This window comes from Schistocerca gregaria, chromosome X (genome assembly GCF_023897955.1).
Source record: "Schistocerca gregaria isolate iqSchGreg1 chromosome X, iqSchGreg1.2, whole genome shotgun sequence".
NCBI lineage: Eukaryota > Metazoa > Arthropoda > Insecta > Orthoptera > Acrididae > Schistocerca > Schistocerca gregaria.
In genome coordinates, this window is record NC_064931.1 from 121597509 (window position 1) to 121619811 (window position 22303).

The 22303-nt window shown below is 42.8% G+C and overlaps 1 protein-coding gene across 3 annotated transcripts in view; it reads left to right on the plus strand.

Annotated features, from left to right (window-relative positions):
- Positions 1 to 22303, plus strand: part of LOC126298440 (proteoglycan 4-like) — a 371748-nt gene that overhangs the window by 314301 nt on the left and 35144 nt on the right. Inside the window, exon 8 of one of the 3 annotated variants that reach the window (XR_007552609.1) lies at positions 16662 to 17397. Coding sequence is in view for 1 of the 3 variants with exons in the window: in XM_049989768.1 (XP_049845725.1) it covers positions 16662 to 16798 (137 nt within the window). In the remaining 2 variants the exon portion in view is untranslated. Of the gene's footprint in view, positions 1 to 16661; positions 17603 to 22303 lie in introns of those variants that run through there. The other 2 variants (XR_007552608.1, XM_049989768.1) reach the window with 2 other exon arrangements.

Below are 22303 nucleotides of genomic sequence, written 5' to 3' on the forward strand. Positions count from 1 at the left end.
GGCATAGCAGCACGCTAGGATCACACTGTTGCCTCACTGTTAGGTGTCAGTTGCCTGAACTATGTGCTGGTCTGGAGAGAACATAGGTAAACAAGGGGCTGAGAGATGTTTGGATTTCAACAGTTGAAAAACGCATTTCCAATCCAGGGTCCAGCAAAAAGTACATTCTTGTATAACAAGGCATGCAATGAGTGGGCCAATGTAGCTGCCTCCAGCAGAAATTTATGGTAGTAGGCTATCTTCCTTAAGAAGACCTGAAGCTCCTTCTGGGACAAGGTGCAACGCATAGACATAACAGCAGAGGTGTTTTCCCATTCCACAAGACCCTGAACAGCAAATAAAATATAGAAGGTTGAAAAAACTGAAATCTTGTGAGGTTACACCATAAGCCTGTGGACTGCAAGACAAAATACAAAATGTGCCAATTTGTCAAGTGATCAGCCATGGAGAAGCCTCGACAGAAATATCTTCCACATTATTAATGCAACCCAGGACAGGCATAGTCAGTTTCTGTAAAAATCACTAGAAAATAGTAAAAGCACTAGCCACAACAAAAGGAAGGCACAAATATTGAAAGAGGTGAAGAGGACTATTCAAAATCAGAACTTGCTGAGACTCTTCATCCACAGACACATACAGGTACATTTCAGACAAATCAGTTTTTGAAAAGTACTTGCCAACTGATGATTTTGCCAGTTCCTCATGGTGTGGGAGTGGATTCATACCCATGATTGATTGTGTTGAGATTACTACTACAGTTGTCACAGAGATAAAGTTTCCACAATGGCTTCTGAATTACATCCAACACAGACAACATTTAACTATCCATAACAGGCTGGACCACCCGTAGAGAATGAAGTCTGCCCAGTTTGCTTTCACTTCTTCCTTTGGGGTGACAGGAATATAATACTTGCAATAAAAAAGGGGCCAAGCTATGGACTGGAGAGAAGTAAGACCAGAAAAATTAGAAGCACACCCCATGCCTTCCAAAAACAAGTCCAACAACTCATCACTCAGTTTCCAATTGAGAATATGATACCTGATTGGACACAAGGTAAACTGCATTGGTGATAGAAAATCCAAATGCCTGAAATGTGTTCATCTTGAACAGCTTCTCAACACTGGCTACAGCAACCACAAAAAATGTAATGTAATGAACCATTGACTTGTTAGAGGCAGATGCCATCATTTGTGCCAAGAGCGCAATGTTCTGTTTGTTAAAAAGACCAGCTTCTACGTGACCAGCGTCAATGATGGTGAGCCTAAATGCACATATGTTTGAGAATACAATATTATCACTGTAGTACTAGTGCCAATCTGTAGCTGCAGCACTTGGCATAATAACACTTAATATGATAAAGAGCTTGGGAGAAGTCACAAGCATTGGAGTCAATTTATGTCCATGTTCACATTCTTAACAACTTTCAGTGAATGACACACAGAGGCAATGTGGCCTTTCTTCGGGAAAGCATTACAAGTAGCCCAGCACTTAGAGCATGCTGAACATTTGTGCTGGACAAAACAAAAAGGACAAGACAAAAACAGAGAATGCTAGCACTGGCTCTGTGGTATTTGTGGCTGCTTGGGCCAGCCTTGGCCTGCTCGATGCTGACCTCACATGTCTACCACCACTACTGCTGCTTCCTCATGCAAGCTGTGTCCGTATACTGAGCACATCCTGTAACACTACTCCCATATCACCTCGCACTTCAGTTTGGTCACCTGATGCCCAAGAAACTTCAAAAGATTGTGCTATTTGCAAAGCTAACAGTGGTTGGTTTTCACAGAGTAAAGCCTATTGTACTTCCTTGTCTGGGACTAAATAGAATTGTGCTGCACCCATTGAGTCTGCATAAGAGTCATTATGGGCATCAGTAATGAAATGATACCGACTGAAGTTTGGGTGCCCATGCCCTGTATGACTGATTTGGTTTCTTGCAGCATAGATAGAATCAGCTTGTGCCACTATGACATGCATTCATTAGTGATAGTAGCTGCATAATAAACTGTATATGTGAACAAAAGTAGGAGCTGCTGGTTCTTGTAAAGTGGCAAACTGACATAGTAATTTATACACTTCAGGTGGTATCCTTTAAAGGAAGAAGGCTTTGTACAAATTCCAGTCTGTCACCCAGAAATCCAACACATTCTGTCTTAGTCTTTTTCATAAGCTTCCCAAACCTCAGCTGAATCATTACATGGAGAAAAAGTGGGTGGATGAACTGGTGGAGTGGTACCCTGTCTGTTAATGGAAACTGACAAAGGAGACAGAGCCAAAGTAAGCTGTTCAGTCACAGCCAATAGCACGGCATCCATTATGAATAAACCTGATGAAACAGCACTTAAAGACTCCAAACTAACCCAAACTCTTTGCCAGTTGTATAGCTACCAAGTAATACACAGACTTGATCCAAGTCACACAAATATGACTTTTTTCACAACCTCTGAACAATATGGAAATAATGTCTCAGAACTCCACAAGACACGGAACAATGGATGTGCATGGTATAAAGTAGAAGAACATAGAGGGTCAGTCGGCACTACTTTGCACACATGTATGAATGAGTTGCCAGCAGCTGGTGCAGCGTTGACTGTGCCATGCACATGCCTCCCATAGGTGGCCTCTAGTTGCCAACCCAAGCTGATACAGTTGGTGACCAAAACTTGCCACACTCACACTCATACAAACTAGTAGCAGGATACAGGAGATAGTAACAATTTACATCTTTCCTATCAAACAATCTAACTTTCTTGTTTTACACCATCTAAAAAATCCTGGTAGAATGGTTCTTGTGTCACTTGTTCAGAAGTAGAAATGATAATGGAGACCTTACAAACCGCACAGAGAGAGAATGGTGCAGTGTGTGTAAATTACTCCTCACACTGAGGAGGACAACCAAACAACCCAGCTAGAATCAGTGGGAGACTATAGAGGGACTGCACCCAGTAATGCCTTTCATATTATCTTAACCAAGTTTGGGAATTTAGAAGTGACGAATGTAATATTAAGCCATGTTAACACAGCTTCAGCAAATCTTGCAAACTATATCTGTTTCAACATTGAAACAGTTTATATTGTAACTTCCATGAATTGCAGCATTAGATACAGAACCATATTTTTGTTGAATGGGCAGTATGTGCATTTCAACTTTGTGTGTAAGTAATGCAATAATATTTGCCCCTTCAATTCTTTCTTTTAGTTAGTTACTGACCTAACAAGTTTGCCTAAATATAACAGCCTTTAATGTTGCTAAGTAATGGAATCAAAATAAAAGATGTTCCTCTGACACACAAAGATAATTGTTTGCTTAAGCTAATGATTAAACTTGAATCATTTTATAAAATCAATATACTAGTTCATATGACACTTTTTACCAAAATCTAGTTGAAACTGGTAATTGCGGTATTAACACGATTCACATTGTCCGTCACACTTCACATAGTGTAGATCAGGAACTGTCTGTTAGGCATGCCTGACATAAAACTGATTGGGCACAGCCCGTGCTGCCTGAGTTGTTGTTGTTCTGCCTGCAGAGGATGCAGCCAAATGCTCGCGTGCCCTCTGGTGGACGGGACTTTACTTGCGGCAACTATTGTCTGTGATGTGCCGTGCCGATGTGTGCCTCCCACGATCTTTCTGGTGGCTTCTGCACTCCTCCTCCTTCGGGGGGTGAAGCCACTGTGATCCACTGCATTGGAAGGTAGAGCATCGTGCAGTAGTGATGACCTCCACATCCATTGCAATGCTGGAGTTGGGGGGATTTGCCAACCCTCGAACCGGAACCTTCGAATATGGTTGGAAGTGACCCACACCAAGAGGCACGCATCGTCCCACCACCAGAAACCGGGACAAAATGGGTGACAAGCTGGCTAAGTCTGAATCCCGTTCCACCTCAGGAGGGGCAAACCCTGTGGCGGCGACGCTGGGGAAGGCACGACCACCAGTGAACGAGCCTCCTGACTAACCGGGTCTGTGAGGGCGGCCGGCTCTCGCCGGGGCACCTCTAACGAGGGTGATGCCAGTGCTGGAGCTACTGGAGGCCGCCAAAGCTGAGAACTATTGTAGCATGGCGAAGTCACAGGTGAGTGGGGCGGTAGCGTCCCCTGAGAAAACAACACGGTTGCCGGCAATGGATAAGCCGGCGACTGAGGGGACGGTGGGTGGGTGCCCAAACATGGACGTAGCTGATTTTGGTGACAACGTACCTCCCGGTCCTCCACCTGCAAGGTACAGAGCTGGCGGCCATTGCGGCGCAGGACCACAGCCAGTATCCAACGTGGATTGCGACCAAACCCATTTTCCCAGAACAACATATCTGGTGGAAAGCTGAGTACTCTGTTTTGCGAAGACTGGTGAGGAACAGGCCAGAGGAGGTGCAGCAGAGTCCTTGTTTGGCGGCCATGGTGGAGCTCTGCAGGGCCGCATTCTCCCATTGGCGTGGTCCAGTATGCCGTCAGGAAAAACATCAATGCCTCCTCCACAGCAAATTTGTGCACATACACTCCTGGAAATGGAAAAAAGAACACATTGACACCGGTGTGTCAGACCCACCATACTTGCTCCAGACACTGCGAGAGGGCTGCACAAGCAATGATCACATGCACGGCACAGCGGACACACCAGTAACCGCGGTGTTGGCCGTCGAATGGCGCTAGCTGCGCAGCATTTGTGCACCGCCGCCGTCAGTGTCAGCCAGTTTGCCGTGGCATACGGAGCTCCATCGCAGTCTTTAACTCTGGTAGCATGCCGCGACAGTGTGGACGTGAACCGTATGTGCAGTTGACGGACTTTGAGCGAGGGCATATAGTGGGCATGCGGGAGGCCGGGTGGACGTACCGCCGAATTGCTCAACACGTGGGGCGTGAGGTCTGCGCAGTACATCGATGTTGTCGGCAGTGGTCGGCGGAAGGTGCATGTGCCCGTCGACCTTGGACCAGACCGCAGCGATGCACGGATGCACACCAAGACCGTAGGATCCTACACAGTGCCGTAGGGGACCACACCGCCACTTCCCAGCAAATTAGGGACACTGTTGCTCCTGGGGTATCGGGGAGGACCATTCGCAACCATCTCCATGAAGCTGGGCTACGGTCCCGCACACCGTTAGGCCGTCTTCCGCTCACGCCCCAAAATTGTGCAGCCCGCCTCCAGTGGTGTCGCGACAGGCGTGAATGGAGGGACGAATGGAGACATGTCATCTTCAGCGATGAGAGTCGCTTCTACCTTGGTGCCAATGATGGTCGTTTGCGTGTTTGGCGCCGTGCAGGTGAGCGCCACAATCAGGACTGCATACGACCGAGGCACACAGGGCCAACACCCGGCATCATGGTGTGGGGAGCGATCTCCTACACTGGCCATACACCTCTGGTGATCGTCGAGGGGACACTGAATAGTGCACGGTACATCCAAACCATCATCGAACCCATCGTTCTATCATTCCTAGACCGGCAAGGGAACTTGCTGTTCCAACAGGACAATGCACGTCTGCATGTATCCCGTGCCACCCAACGTGCTCTAGAAGGTGTAAGTCAACTACCCTGGACAGCAAGATCTCCGGATCTGTCCCCCATTGAGCATGTTTGGGACTGGATGAAGCGTCGTCTCACGTGGTCCGCACGTCCAGCATGAACGCTGGTCCAACTGAGGCGCCAGGTGGAAATGGCATGGCAAGCCGTTCCACAGGACTACATCCAGCATCTCTACGATCGTCTCCATGGGAGAATAGCAGCTTGCATTGCTGCGAAAGGTGGATACACACTGTACTAGTGCCGACATTGTGCATGCTCTGTTGCCTATGTCTATGTGCCTGCGGTTCTGTCAGTGTGATCATGTGATGTATCTGACCCCAGGAATGTGTCAATAAAGTTTCCCCTTCCTGGGACAATGAATTCACGGTGTTCTTATTTCAATTTCCAGGAGTGTACGTTTTCATCCACATCTTAAATGTGTGCACCATGCACTCGGCTTTTCCATTCAATTGTGGATGAAAGGAGGGAGAGCAAATGTCCGGTCTGCAAAGGTCTGCAAAATAAATTGAGGTCTATTGACCGATACCAGGGTGAGTGGCAGAACTTCCACAGAAAAGATTTTTGCGAGTGCCTCAATTGCAACTTCTGAAGTGGTTGAGGAGCAGCGAGCCACATATGGGAACTGGGAATAAGCATCAATGACAATGAGCCAAAAGCCATTGAGAAACGGGCCCGCAAAATCTATGTCAACATGTTCCCATGTCTGGGTTGCAGGTGGCCATGAAGAGAACGCTGACCTGGGAGATGCCTGTTGGCTTCTACACTGGGAACAGCTGGCCACCAAGTACTCAATTTCTCTGTCAATATCAGGTCAGTACACATGTCTGCGAGCCAAGGTTTTAGTACGGGAAATACCCCAGTGCCCCTCATGTAATAACGTCAGGACTTCCCTTCTCAAACGTGCAAGAACAACCATGTGAGGAACTGTATCATTGGTAGCCAGAAGGAGAACTGCTTCCAAGACAGAGGCGGTCTCATAGAACAAAATAATTACGAGGAGGGTCCGAGGCCCGGCCTGGAGGTCAAGACGACCACCCCTGCTGTACGAGGCGAACCGAATAAGCTGCTGTTTCCCTGGCGACTCTAGAACTACTGATCTGAAAGCCATCAACCACTTGGCAGAATGCCACATCCAAATGAAAACACACACTCCCTATCAAACTTGGGATCCGGGCCCACCAGAAGACCAGAAAGGGCTTTGGCGTTGGCATGCTGTACGGTAGGGCGAAAATGAAATGTCATGATGGTACTTAGAGAGGTACAAGGCCCAGCACTGCAGTCTGTCAGCTGCCCTATCCAGAATCTGAGATTCTGGGCCAAATAACAATATTAATGGCTTATGGACAGTGATTAACTGAAACTTCGTGCCACACAAGAAAGGGTGAAACTTGGTAACAGCATAGACAATGGCCAAAGCCTCTTTTTCCACCTGGGAGTAATGGGCCTGTGCAGGACTGAGAGTTTCAGTCGCAAACACCAGTGACTGCTCGGAGCAATAAGCGTTGTGATGGGCCAGGATCGCCCCCACCCCATAGTGCGAAGAATCTGTAGCCAAGACCAACAGCTTAGTGGGGTCAAAAGTAGCCAAACAAGGCGCTGACTTGAGGAGGCCCTTCAATGAGGTGAATGCTCACTTGCATACAGGCGACCAATCAAAAGGATCACCCTTGCACAGAAGGCAGTACAGGGGGCGGGCTATGGTGGAAGCCCTGGGAATGAACCGGTGGTAATAGGCCATCTTGCCTAAAAAAGCTTGTAACTCCTTCAGCGAAGCGGGCCGAGGAAGGTCGACGATACCTACTGGACCAAACTTCCTAGTGGCTGGATGCCATGTCGAGAGATGGTGTTCCTACATACTTATGGACGGTTGCAAGAAGTTCGACTTACGCAGGTTGCAATGCAGGGGCACGGAATTGAATTGGGGAAAGAGGGTTTGAACATTGTGCAAGTGTTCCTTCGTGCTGCGGCCTGTGTCAATTATGTCGTCCAGGTAATTAATGCAATGAGGGATTGTCAACATGACATGCTCAAGATAACTGAAATATCACCGGGGCACTGGATATTCCGAAGGGCAACCACTAGTTTGGTAAAGGCCAAATGGGGTGTTTACGACCATCAGCCATTTGGAGTCCTCGTCAAGTGGTATCTGATAAGATCAATTTTTGGAAAAATATTGGCCTCCCTCCACATTGGCGAACAATTCATCAGAACGAGGCAAGGGATAGGTGTCCACCACCAACTGGGAATTAATGATGTAATTGAAATCGCCACAAAGACGAAATTTACCTGAGGGTCTCCTGACAATAATGAGGGGCGAAGCCCACTTACTAGAAGAAATGGGAAGAACGACCCCGAGGGCTGTCAGCCGGTCTAGCTGTGCTTTTACCTGAGGGCGGAGAGCCAAGGGGATCTGCCTCGCACGTAGAAAATGTGGGCAAGCCGACGCCTTCAACGATAAGTGAGCTTCAAAGTCTGAAACACACTCCAGGCTCTCCTCAAAGGTATCTGTAAAGCCAAAGATTCCAATGATGGATAGGGAACGTTTTCGGAGGCCAACTGTATAGTGTCTGCGATGGAAAAACAGAAAGCTTGAAAGGCATCCAATCCAAAAAGGTTAGTGGAGCTCACATCACTGACAACAATAAAAGTAAGAGACCGAATGATTGATTTGTAAATATCTTCGGTAGTGAATTGACCCAATAGGGCAATGAACTGTTTACCATAACCGCGGAGACGCCTGTAAACTGGCGCCAATGGGGGCGACCCGAGGTTGGAGTAAGTTTGTGCATTCAACAAGGAAACTAAAGCGCCAGTATCCACTTTCAGTTGTCATCAGCACGGCTGAACAGACACCTCGATAAAGAGTTTGTGTGCCAATGCGTCGGGAGCCTGGTCCGTTGAAACTTCCTGGATGTCAACGTTGATGTCCTCTGTACCTGCTTCCTTCGATTCTTTTGAGGCTGAGCAGCAAACTTTAGCAATATCTCCTTTTTTATTATATTTGCGACAAATGGCCCAACGCTGGGGGCACTCTGACCGATCATGATGTATATAGCACGATGCGCAGGACAATACCAGGGGCAGGGGACTGCTCCGTGACAAATTGACACTTGCGACTAAGACTATGCAGGGTAGTGGCCCACACCCGGTAAGACTGATGGGGCTGTTTCTTGAATTGATAGAATGAGCAAAATAAGCAAACTGAGTAGTACATGCACAACATAGGCAACATGAAGGATAGTGTAAGCTCAGGAATGCCGTGTTCCCGTGGTTAGCGTGAGCAGCTGCGGAACGAGAAGTCCTTGGTTCAAGTCTTCCATCAAGTGAAAAGTTTAATTTTTTATTTTCAGACAATTATTATCTGTCTGACTATCCGTCCGATGTGAGGAAACTGCGCCGTAGTATGGGGATGCTACACCTAAGCAAACAGTGAAACACACGACATCAGTTGACTACAGCAACAGAAGAGAGAGTATTCCTGCTAACGAGGCTCCCTGGCTGGCAATTGATTGTTTGCTACTTTGGATGGGAGTGTATTAAATAAATGAGATGTATTCCATGGGCAATATGAACCCAGCAAATATAGCTCACGACTTCAATAATAAGGTCAATGAATATTTCCGAACTGTAAGGAATTGCACGGTTTTGCGGTGCGGTCGCAAAACAGACTTTAAACTTATTACAGTGAACAGAGACGTCAATGAACAAACAGACAGATCATAACTTTCTGAAAATAAAGAAAGTAAACTTTTCACTCGAGGGAGGACTTGAACCAAGGACCTCTCGTTCCACAGCTGCTCACGCTAACTACGGTGCTCCTGAGCTTACACTATCCTTAATGTTGCCTATCTTGAGCATGGACTACTTAGTATATTTTCCTTTTTTTTCCTTTCTTTCTTTCATAGTTTCACACAACTTCTTCCTGTTTTCTCGATTGATTTGTGTTCAGTTTTTCAAGGCCTATCCACTGTTCCAACTTATAACTAAATCTGAAGGATGTGCGATGGGGAGACTCCCTTGTGAGTATCCCACTAATTTTACAAAAAACTCACAATAAACGACTGTAAAACATTGTATTATCATTAAAAAGTAAAAGCTCTGCTGGGTGCAGTGACCCACTAAAGTAATTAAAGCAGTATATGACATACAGGATGTTTCAAAAATGACCAGTATATTTGAAACGGCAATAAAAACTAAACGAGCAGCGATAGAAATACACCGTTTGTTGCAATATGCTTGGGACAACAGTACATTTTCAGGCAGACAAACTTTCGAAATTACAGTAGTTACAATTTTCAACAACAGATGGCGCTGCAAGTGATGTGAAAGATATAGAAGACAACGCAGTCTGTGGGTGCGCCATTCTGTACGTCGTCTTTGTGCTGCAAGCGTGTGCTGTTCACAACGTGCAAGTGTGCTGTGGACAACATGGTTTATTCCTTAGTACAGAGGATTTTTCTGGTGTTGGAATTCCACCGCCTAGAACACAGTGTTGTTGCAACAAGACGAAGTTTTCAACAGAGATTTAATGTAACCAAAGGATCGAAAAGCGATACAATAAAGGATCTGTTTGAAAAATTTCAACGGATTGGGAGCATGACAGATGAACGTGCTGGAAAGGTAGGGCGACCGCGTATGGCAACCACAGAGGGCAACGTGCAGCTAGTCCAGCAGGTGATCCAACAGCGGCCTCGGGTTTCCGTTCGCCGTGTTGCAGCTGCGGTCCAAATGACGCCAACGTCCACGTATCGTCTCATGCACCAGAGTTTACACCTCTATCCATACAAAATACAAACGCGGCAACCCCTCAGCACTGCTACCATTGCTGCACGAGAGACATTTGCTAATGATATAGTGCACAGGATTAATGACGGCGATATGCATGTGGGCAGCATTTGGTTTACTGACAAAGCTTATTTTTAACTGGACGGCTTCGTCAATAAACAGAACTGGTGCATATGGGGAACCGAAAAGCTCCATGATGCAGTCCCATCGTCCCTGCATCCTCAGAAAGTACTTGTCTGGGCCGCCATTTCTTCCAAAGGAATCAATGGCCCATTTTTCAGATCTGAAACGATTACTGCATCACGCTATCTGGACATTCTTTGTGAATTTGTGGCGGTACAAACTGCCTTAGACGACACTGTGAACACCTCGTGGTTTATGCAAGATGGTGCCTGGCCACATCGCACGGCCGATGTCTTTAATTTCCTGAATGAATATTTCGATGATCGTGTGATTGCTTTGGGCTATCCGAAACATACAGGAGGCGGCGTGGATTGGCCTCCCTATTCGCCAGACATGAACCCCTGTAACTTCTTTCTGTGGGGACACTTGAAAGACCAGGTGTACCGCCAGAATCCAGAAACAATTGAACAGCTGAAGCAGTACATTTCATCTGCATGTGAAGCCATTCCGCCAGACACGTTGTCAAAAGTTTTGGGTAATTTCATTCAGAGACTACGCCATATTATTGCTACGCATGGTGGATATGTGGAAAATATCGTACTATAGAGTTTCCCAGACCGCAGCGCCATCTGTTGTTGACAATTGTAACTACTGTAATTTCGAAAGTTTGTCTGCCTGAAAATGTACTGTTGTCCCAAGCGTATTGGAACAAACAGTGTATTTCTATCGCTGCTCATTTAGTTTGTATTGCCATTTCAAATATACCGGTCATTTTTGAAACACCCTGTAACAGCACTCCACTAACTGAAATAATCAACTAACCTTCTGAACAAGAGTGCTCCCCCAATGTGCTTAAATAGCCAAAGTCAGACCTCTGTTCAATAAAGGGCCAAGGGGAGACATGGGGAACTATTACCTTACTTCTATTCTTTCAAACTTGTTAAAAGTGTTACAGAAAGTAGCTGCATCCATATCAAATATTTTATTGTGAAAATGATCTTATTGTAAGTAACCAGTTTGGATTCCAACCAGGAAAAATACTCTAGATGCAGTGAATAACTGTACTGAAAAGATATGTGTTGTGGTTGGCAGGAGAGCCAACACAGGGTTACTAAAGGAGGCAGAAATGCACGCATTTTAGCTCACGCAGGCTGGCGTGAGGTCTGGAACATGACAAGGGAATTAGAATTGAGAAAAACAGACGTAACTGGTGGAATACTTAACTTTAATCCATTAATGACGAACGTCGCTCTTGACAGTACATGATTTACAATATCAATAGAAACTGATCATGGCGCCTTGCTAGGTCGTAGTAAATAAAGTAGCTGAAGGCTATGCTAACTATCGTCTCGGCAAATGAGAGTGTAGAAGTCAGTGAACCATCGCTAGCAAAGTCGGCTGTACAACTGGGGTGAGTGCTGGAAGTCTCTCTAGACCTGCCGTGTGGCGGCACTCAGTCTGCAATCACTGATAATGGTGACAAGCGGGTCCGACGTATACTACCGGACCGCGGCCGATTTAAAGGCTACCACCTAGCAAGTGTGGTGTCTGGCGGTGAAACCACAATATGCAAGTCACTGGATCAGTGGAGTGGTTTTAGGTATCCTTTTTCATCTTACAAAAACATTTGACTCTGTGAATCAAGCCTTGCTTATCTACAAACTAGAAAAATGTGGCATTAAGAGTAATGGTCTTAAATGGCCCATATCATACTTGCAGAACAGAAAATACAGGGTAACTATCACTTCAAATGCAGTGAATTATTGTTCTAAATGGAGTACAGCTCACTAGGTGTGCCTCAAGAGTCCATTTGGGGCCACATCTATTCCTACTCTATGTGAATGACTCATCCATAAATATAAATTCTCCATCAATTGTTTTTGCAGACAGTACTTCTGTTTTAATTGAAAATTACAGTGCAGAAAAAAAATGTGTTCTCAATTGTGAGCGCACACAGTGATTCCAGTTACATGTGTTGAAACTAAACTTGCAAAACCTCATATGGTACATTTCAAAACCAAGCATTTGAAATGTGTGGAACTTAAAATACTACATAGCAGTCATCTTGTGGAAGAAGTTGACACAATCAAATTCCAAGGATTACATTTTGACAAGAATTTAAGCTGGAATACACTTATGGCTTCCTACCAAATAAACTAAGCACATTCACATTTGCAGTGCAAATTTTACTGACATGAGTACAGAGAAAACAGCATATCATAGTTATTTTGAATCTTTTATTAGGCATGGTCCAATTTTCTGGAGAAGTTTAAATAGTGTATCACAAATACTAAAATTGCAGAAGGACAATTAAAATTATACAGGCAGTGGGAATGACAATACATTACAAGTTAATGGGTAAGAACATATTTAATATGAAGACAAAGATTGTAAAAACAAGGCTACAGCAGATTCTGTGGGAGAAATGCGGGTATTCAGTAGAAGAATTCATATAGAATGAAATGATAGTTTTAGCAAGGGGTTTTTTAATTGTATGTATATGTAACAAAATTGTATTTTTGTTGTGATAATTTGTTTATGGTAAAATTTTTCCACAATTTTGATGTGTCTCCTGCACCTGAATCAAATGATTTAGATTATGTATGTCATGAGACGAATAAACCACAATTCACAATTCAGTGATGGTGGATTATAGTGTTTAGCTTCTCTTCAGTGAAACTTCACGAAAATAGCAGGTATCCGTCATTGTTTCAGCAACTGATAATACACTAATGCTACAAGGGTAGCAAATTTTTGGCATTGCATCTTTAAAATTTAACAGTTACTCCATCAGGTGCGCACTGAAACCCCTATTTTATGTTTTTGTGTGGTCCAGACTTAAAAAATGCAAAACTGAGAAAAATGCGGAATAAAATAAAATGTTAAAATGTCCAAAATATGAGCAAAAGCATGTGTAATTGATATATATGAGTACAAATCGTAATCTTCTACAGTGCATTATATATAATCTGTATAAGTGAAGAAAATTAAATGTACAATACAGTATTTATACCATAATTTGTGTTAATGAGTTTTGTCAGTTCTTAAAAAAATCACAGATGTGTAACAGAAAGTAAAATATTATGAAAATATTGAAACTGGTATCTGGGTGTGAGGTAATCAAGCTGTATTCCTATGTGTTAAAACCACAAATTTTACATCAAAACACACATTTGTGAGAGATCTTTCCTTTGTGCTCACCCAGAAAGAAGCAAAAATTGATGGACATGGTGAGTTTAGCTGAAAACTGTGCAGCACGTTGCAAGGTGTCAGAATATACCATTTTAGGTTCTGCATCTTCCTCCCATAGACAATGGCACTGAAGCTTACTCTGGTGACAAGTGCAGTCACCTCAAGTTTAGTGCTTGTAAACTTTTACTTTTTGATTCTGCTGAGTGATCAAAGTGGAGTGTTCTGCACTACTGCTAATGTGTGCCATTTGCACTTTGAACTCATTGCTTGCTGTTGTGTAAACACAGCAGGTTATGCGAAAACACATGTATACACACACACAATTTTTCCTTCAGATAAAGAACTTATTTTTGCCAATGAATGTGAAGTAAGGTTAAGGCTGCTGTGGTTTCAGTATTTCTCTGTCTCAACAATCCATTACATTTATAACAATCTGTGTGCCATCACAACAAATTAAGCACCACTCAGCACTGCAACAAAACTGAACAAGCCATTGTACAACTATTCACTGAACATGTCCTGTTAATTGTGGTGCACACATAGCAAATGGAGTAGCCTATATTGGCAGTAGTCCATAGAGGTGTGACAAGTTCTAGATTCTGTCAAACGGCTCCGAGCAGAACTACTGTAATAAAATTAATGCATGGTAGAAAAAGCCGCGGTCACTCCATTTGCTATACACCACTCACACCAGCCATTCTCTGGAACAAGCTGCAAAGTAAGCTTGCTGTTTATCACTCTATACAGGGTGGTTCATTGATCGTGACCAGGCCAAATATCTCATGAAATATGTGTCAAATGAAAAAAACTACAGAGAACGAAACTTGTCTAGCTTGAAGGGGAAAACCAGATGGCACCACTTATCCACAGTTTTCCATGAAATTTAGTAGCCTCTTTTTTCATTTGATGAAATTCTGTCTGAAATACAATATGAGTACCACTTATTGGTTCAAGTTAGTCACCGTGTACATGATTTAACTTTTTTCCCTGTTGCTTGGTTATGCGTAATCATTGGCATTAAGTTCCCTATTCCTGTGATTCTTGATTTGTGTAGATATCAATGCTCTGTTGGTGGCTTTTGTTGTGACAGGTGGGTGGTGCCATTTAAAAATGATTTTCTGTGTTAGGTGCAACAGTTTTGGACATCAATATTTCCATAATTGACAGGAAAAAAGGAGAAATAAGCTCTGATTACCTGTAGTACATATAACACACACTAAAACAAAAAAGTTTATCACCTGTAAATCTACAATCTATTAACCATTTTTAAAATTTTGTTTCAATTTACTGTCACTGGTAAAGACTTAGGACCAAGTGGACCTGGACGTCGCAACCATAACCGGCCAAGAAGACCACTACCATCTGATGAAACACAACGGAGACCATCTCACACTGATGATTTAGAGCCTGCTGTAGCAGATGAAAGAAAAGTTGAACCAAAGTCATGACCTTCCTCCTCTGTGTGTGATAGACCACGTGTACCTCCAAAGATAAGAAGACCTGTTCCCAAAAACGAAAGGGATAAATACGATTACAACACTCAACCTCGTGCACAGTCAAGCACAACTGGATCAGCAGAGGAACAAGATTACTCAAGACCCAGTCAGCAGCCTCCTCCAAAAGCTGCCCCTGCAAGTAAAGAACCGCATGATACTGATTACTATGATGACAAAGAAGAAGAATATCTTCCATCAGCTCGACCTTCTACAGGAAGCTCCAGGAATAGAAATCCTGATTACTACCCTCCTACTGCAGAAAGGGAATTGAGAAGACCTAGTTCTGGTGGTGGAAGAAATGTCAGGAGACCAGGTCCTGGAGGTAGACGATGGTATGTTGGGCAAGTGGAAACAACAACCCCTACTCTCCTATCAGTGATGAAGACTATGAAGATGAGGAACTGCCTAGAAGGCCAGTACGACCTTCAGGTGCTGGTGGGAGAAGGCGTGTTCAGGCTTCCTATCCAGATGCATTTTCACCATAGCAAGGGCAGAGACCATATGCAACCCAGCAACGATCAAGTGGAAGCCAAGCTTCAAGATACAAATATAGTGAGGAAGATCTAATTGATGAAGACCCTGTTCCTGCACCACGTCCTGCATATGTTAGCCCCAGTGCAGGAGGTAGGCAGAATTACATGTCACACAAGAGAAATTCACAATCACAGCAGCAACCAGAGTTTCTGTATGACGAATACAGTGGGACACTAGCTAAGTCAACTTCATCTGGCCCTGAGGGCTACAGAACACAGTAAAATAAAAATAGTTCTTCAACAGCAGCACCCCATGCACCGTCAGGATATGCTGCAGGTCTACTAGATGAGGACTATTATGATGATGAAAAAAAGCTGAGGATGAAGTTATTCCATCATATAACACTCATTCTAGGCAAGCTTCAAGGGATGGAAATCCACCAAACTATATTTCCTCCTCTAGTGGTGAATACACAGGATGGCAGCCTGTGTACAACAAACGACCTCCACCACAGTCAAGCCGTGCACCTGATAGCTCACTGCGAAGGTCTCCACAGGCCCAACCAGGAAGGATTTCTGCCACTGCTTCTCAGAAGCCAGACAGTATCTCCCCAACCTTTCCAGATCAGTCAGCAAGAAAGAATTATTATGAAGATGAATCAAGTGAACAGACAAGCAGTAGCTATCGTCCAAAACCCAAACGGACATATGTTGAGGACCAACCAGTTTCACCTTCACTAAACATCAGTCCACCATCTGGAAACCCAACAACGGCCAACAAAAATCCATCTACTGGTGAATCAGAAAGGTCAGGTACATTATCCAATAAAACTGATAAAGAAGCTCCAAATGGAGCAATTTCAAGACAAACTTATAGCAATTTTCGTACAAAAGCTCCATTTATTGGACCCAACTCAAGAAATGCAGAAGCAAAATATCAAGACAATGTAGAAACAACACCAAGGTCAGCTGGTGGAGCACCATCTTCTAGTCAGTATCCTTCAGCACCTGAAGTGACTGTAGAAGGCAACAAAAAAAAGTGCAAATAATCCATGTTTAACAGGTATTGATAATGCTGCATTGTCCTCATCTTCACAACAGGCCAAAGGCAATCCAGGTATTAGAATACCTTCCAAAATAGTTATCAAGCCAATTGACAGAGATGCAAGGATACAAAATATTTTGGCAGATCTAAATTAGCATGACATTGATGTCACCATCAATGATGCTTTATATCCTACTCTTCATCCAACTAGAAGCATAACCAGTGGCTTTGTACCAACGATGCAAGAGGAAACTCAGAGTGGTCCCAGCAAATTAAATAAAAGGGTAGCTAGGCAAAGGTATCAGGCTCAGCTTCCATCTGGACCCCGTGGTTCTGTATCTTATCTGACATCCTCTGCTTCACAGAGGTACATAACAAGAACACCATTCAATATCAATTCCAGTGAAAGATTAGAAAGTGGAAAAAACATTTATTTGCCTCGTGATCAAAGTACTGGTCCTGGTGGAAAGGTAGAGTTCACAGTGCCATCAGAAAGACCAAATAACAGGCATCGACAGAAAGAAGGTCCCATACAACCTGTGCCTTCAGGTCCATTAGATTACAGAAGTACACAAACAAAACAGCAGCAAGGACCTTTGTATAGTCAGCAGAGAGACAGTAGTGCTGAGTAATACTGAACATACTGAAACATGATTGAAAAACTTCTAGTTTCATCCAGACATTTCTTGTTACATTTTGTGAAGAAAATTAAGTTATGTTGACTTGTTTATGTGTGTATATTTTCCAGAAAAGAGTGACTATAAAATCCTGTGAATATTTTCATAAATTATATATGCGTTAGGAAACCAACAGAGCATGTTACACATATTTCATTACTGAATGTATTTCAACCTAAAGAACTGTTGAAAGAATTTTTTTAGTCATCATCCCCATGGTTTTTAATGAGGCCCAAAATGTGTACTCTGCCATTACCCATTAAAAACATCAAAAAATCCAGATTGTGTTTATTTCTTTCTTGAAGAAAATTTAAAATTTCTTGAGTTGAAATCCCATAACAGAACCTAATTTCATTTTGAACTGATATGTGAGAGAATGTAACAAAGCAAATGGGGTTTGACAAGCCTAGTTGTATTACTGCCTGAATGTCACACAGAGCAACTGTTTCATACCACAATGTTTAAAGGTAAAATATGAGTCAATCTTTCTGTATTATGTTACTCATATTGAAACAGAAAACAGAGGTAGGTAACCTGTGATAGCAGATCTCTGCAAACTGCAAAAGAAGAAATTCTATCCTACTGTTGTGACAGTGGTAAAATAAACATCCTCAAATATTAAAAAATGGCACTCGACATCTGAATGCAATCTAAAGAGAAAGAAAATTATAACCAATAAATTAATGTTTTCTTTATCTACAAACATTCATAGTTTCATGCCAGTCTTTGTCATCTGAGAGATGATTATGCATTCTATTTAGGATACAGGTTTTTGAGCTACACACTACGGCCCCCTCAAAATTGGAAATATGATCCATTTATTGGAATGAAATGTGTGAAAGTGGTAGCAGATTCTGAATGAAATCAGTTTTTATTTAAAAGGGCATAGCGTAAGTGTAAGAAAATTAAAATACGGGAGTTGTCCAGAATGTAATGCATCACATTTTTTTTTCAGCTGAAAACAATGCTACAAATGTGAAATGTTATGTATGTATTATTTCAAATCTCCTGAGAGAGTACACCAAGTTGCTGTCACTTCTGACAGATAGCATAGCTCCAGTACAGTTTGAAAATGCTGTCTGTAGATGGTGTATATTACAAGCAATGTGCTGGCATTGAATTTCTCACTGCAGAAAAAAACAACAGGAAATACTCAAATGCATGTGCAAAGTGTATGGATCACCTGCTGTTGACAGAAGTATAGTTAGTTGCTGGGCATGGAGGGCGAGATCATCAGAATGCGATGTGGCAGAGCTCCACAATTTGCAGCAGTTTGGGAAATCATCCGCGGCTATCACACCTGACAGCCCAGACCTAGCTCCCTTGGAGTTCCACTTGTTTGGGCAATTAAAGGATGGCTTTCATGTAAGACATTTTGAGGATGAAGAGGAGGTGATACACACAGTGAGGCACTGGCTCTGCCACCAGGACAAGGACTGGTCCTGACAAGGCATCCATGCTCTTGTTTTCTGCTGGAGAAAGGCCATAGGACAGGATGGAGATTATGTGGAAAAATAGGGTGTGTAGATAAAACACCATTCTTTCATGTGTGTAATTCTCATAATGTTCAATAGAGAATTGTTGAATAAAAAAATGGTACATTACTTTCTGGGCAATCCTCACACATAGGCAGTTGCGAAACCTGAGTTGGCTGAGTGGACCTCACTGCACTCCTCCCACCAAGTAAAAAATCATTGACAGTAACAGAAATTGAACTGGGTTCTCTGCACTGGATTCAGACCAACTGACCTTAGCTATAGCAGGGACAAATACGGAAGTTATTTTTTAAATTAATTTTAGGCTGCTAGCAGAGACAGTAAATAATTATTTTAAAATTATTATTGCTATTCCTTTGTTTTTCAAAAAATAACGTATCATAGAGATGGTGACTTTATTGTACACTTAATATTTTCTTTGATGGATTCACAGCAACTACTATTTTATATCATTAATCAATACTGACCACTATTGGCCCTCAAAACGACAACTGTAGCAGTGTCAGATGGTCAGCAAATAATGGTTTATCAAACTCTGGTTATTGTTCCTCTGGTATATTTAATTTTACCAACTACATCATTAGTAAAAACCTGTAACTATAGTTATTTAAATAAGGCAGATTCAGAATAACCATATGTAGGTTTGCTGTGTGTAGCAGAACTTTCTGCTTTTCATGTGTAACAATAGAGCCTATACCATTTCTCCTAATTACTTGTAGATGGCAAGTCTAATTAGTTGATGTTGAGGAGTGTGTATGTGATTCTTCACTGGTCTGTAGCCGAATGAAAATCATCTGAACATAATATCTCCTTGGTCCACCTGGCCACTATCTACAGGTGAGAACATGGTATGCTAATCTTGCTGAAACTGACTGGTACTGTGAACAGTGGCACTTTTATGTAGAGAGGAAAACCAACAATATGTGTGCCACAAATCACAGATGCCCTCTAGCACAAGTGAATGTACAGAACCCCAGTAGTCAAAATGATAATTTGCTATTGAGTACTACTATCAATATATTCTGCTGGTTGAATTAACAAACATTTTTCAGTGTCAGATAAAACATGGTTCCAAATCTTGCTGATACAAAAACCCATGAATCTATTTACACTGTTTTCTGCCAGTCTAATTTTGATAGCTTCACTATACAACAACGTTCCAATAGTGAGATGGAAGGGCAACCATATGATATTCTGTCTCTCTTGGTAAGACAGTCCTCTACCACCTTAGATTACTCATGCTGCTTCAAATGTATGAGATGATGGTGAACAGTGAACCTTTGTTGAATTGTGCCAACTGTCTGGCAAATATACAACTTCTCACCTTGGCAAACGATTTCCTTCCTTAATGTTAGCTCATCTTTAACTAGGCCAAGGTGCACTAATTTTAGCTGGTGGGTGAAATTCACTTTTGATATTATATCTTTTTAAAATCCTTCCTATTTTAAAAGATATGCCCCAGCATACAGTAAAAAGAGCAGTGGTCTACATCAGTATTCTTGTGGTTCTAGCCTAGATCCAAACTCAAAGGCACTATGTATCTGAGATGGCATATGCCCTCTTCGTCAACATCTGTATGATCCCAGTGCATTGGTACAGTGGTTGGACACTTGTTGCATGCAGATACCAGTCCATATGTATCAATCTTTAATAAACACTGTGACCAATCATCCTTTCTGCAGACCAGTGTGTGTATAAACAGAAGCTTTCAACCTCTATCATGAACTTGCTGCAGGGATGAAAGCAATTAAACCTACACTTAAATGTATTTTTGATATACCTGCGAAAACAGGTAGGTTTTAAAAATGTGCTTCTGAGTCCCCAGTCTCCAAAATCCTCCATAAATAAATTGATGATTAAGTGAGGATGTAGGAACATTTCATATATTGTATAATTTTGGTGGATCAGCAACACCAGGATGAAGTTTTGCACTGGGCTGCACCCTTGCAGAGTAATGTTTCCCCTGACAAATGGGCTGAATCCAGTCCATTAGGGAAGATCCTGATTTATTAAGCCCAGCAGTGGAGATTGGCATCGGCATATGATGTTAAAGCTTCATCATTTCTGTGTCCAGTTCTGCATTAATTAACAAAGGATTCTTCAAGTGTAACCGGGGGCACAGAGAGATGCTACATATAAACTCACAAGCAAAGCTGAAGGACCAAGACACAAAGTCTTCAACCACTGGTTAAAAATCATTGAATCAGAAATGTGATATTCACTTCTCAACAAAAGTTTGTCATGTGACAATGATTAAAAACCTCCATCCTGATGCTGCTGTTCTGCTGAGATAATATGGATTGCCAAAGTTCATAAAAAAGGGCCACACTACGTTTCTTTGTGAGTAAGTTGGGTTCACCCACTTACAACTTGACTAAGTATGTAATATCTGTTCTAAGTTCTGATGTCAAAAAATGTGAACTTCACAGGCCATGGTAACAGGGGCTTCACCCAGAACCAGTAACTTCCAATGGTGGGTGGGGGCACAATTACTCAAAGTGGCATGTGTGTCAGCTGTATGGATGTCACAAAGATGGTGTCCCCTGCTGTGGACAACCGTGGCCAGTGTCATCCATATGGGCCAGAGACCAAACACTCGCACCCACACCAGCAATCTTGGCCTGAAGCAGCTGGCTGAACCCATCTGTGGAAGGTGCAGTGCAGGTTGCAGAAGGTGGAGGAGTCTGTGCGGCTGTTCACTGTGAAACAACTCAGCTGGGTTCTGCTCCCCCATAGATGTGAAGCAAAAGGTATTCAGAAAATTGAGAAGGATGTCATCTGGCAAAGAATCCACAACCAACTTTTTCATTTGGGACTTTAACATATGCACTAGCTGTTCTGCCTTGCCATTTGATTGAGGGTGAAATGACAGCCATAACATGTCAAATGCTGTGACAGGAACAAAAAAATTGAAATATGTGAGAAATGAACTGGGACCCATTATCTGAAACAAAGCTACAATGTAACTCCTCAATAGCAAAAAACCCTCAAAAGGGAATGGATTATGACTTCAGCCAATTTTAACTCACACTGGAGAGTGCAAGGAAATGGGGAAAATGAATCCACAACTAATATCCAATAGAAATTCAAGAAGGGATCCACAAAGTCTATATGAATGCATTCACATGGCTGGCAGGGAGCAACTCAGGGTGATAGGATGCCCGGGAAGCTTCCTGTAGTCAGGCACACTATGACAAAACGGACTATTTTGCCATCAATCCATGGCCAGAAAATATGACTTTTAACTATCAGTTTAGTGCATGAAACTTTCCAATGATCTTGGTGGAGAAGGCACAGAACCTTGCACAATAATGCAGTGGGAATAACAACTGCAAGAGGGAAATCTTCCATGAACAACAGTAAAATTCTGTCAGAAACAGAGAGGTGATGTCATGACGAAAAATAGTTGCACAGGGAGTCCAAAGCCCAATCCAGCAGTTTGTCTGGCCAGCCCTATTGAAAACATTGAACTACCTTACAGAGAGCC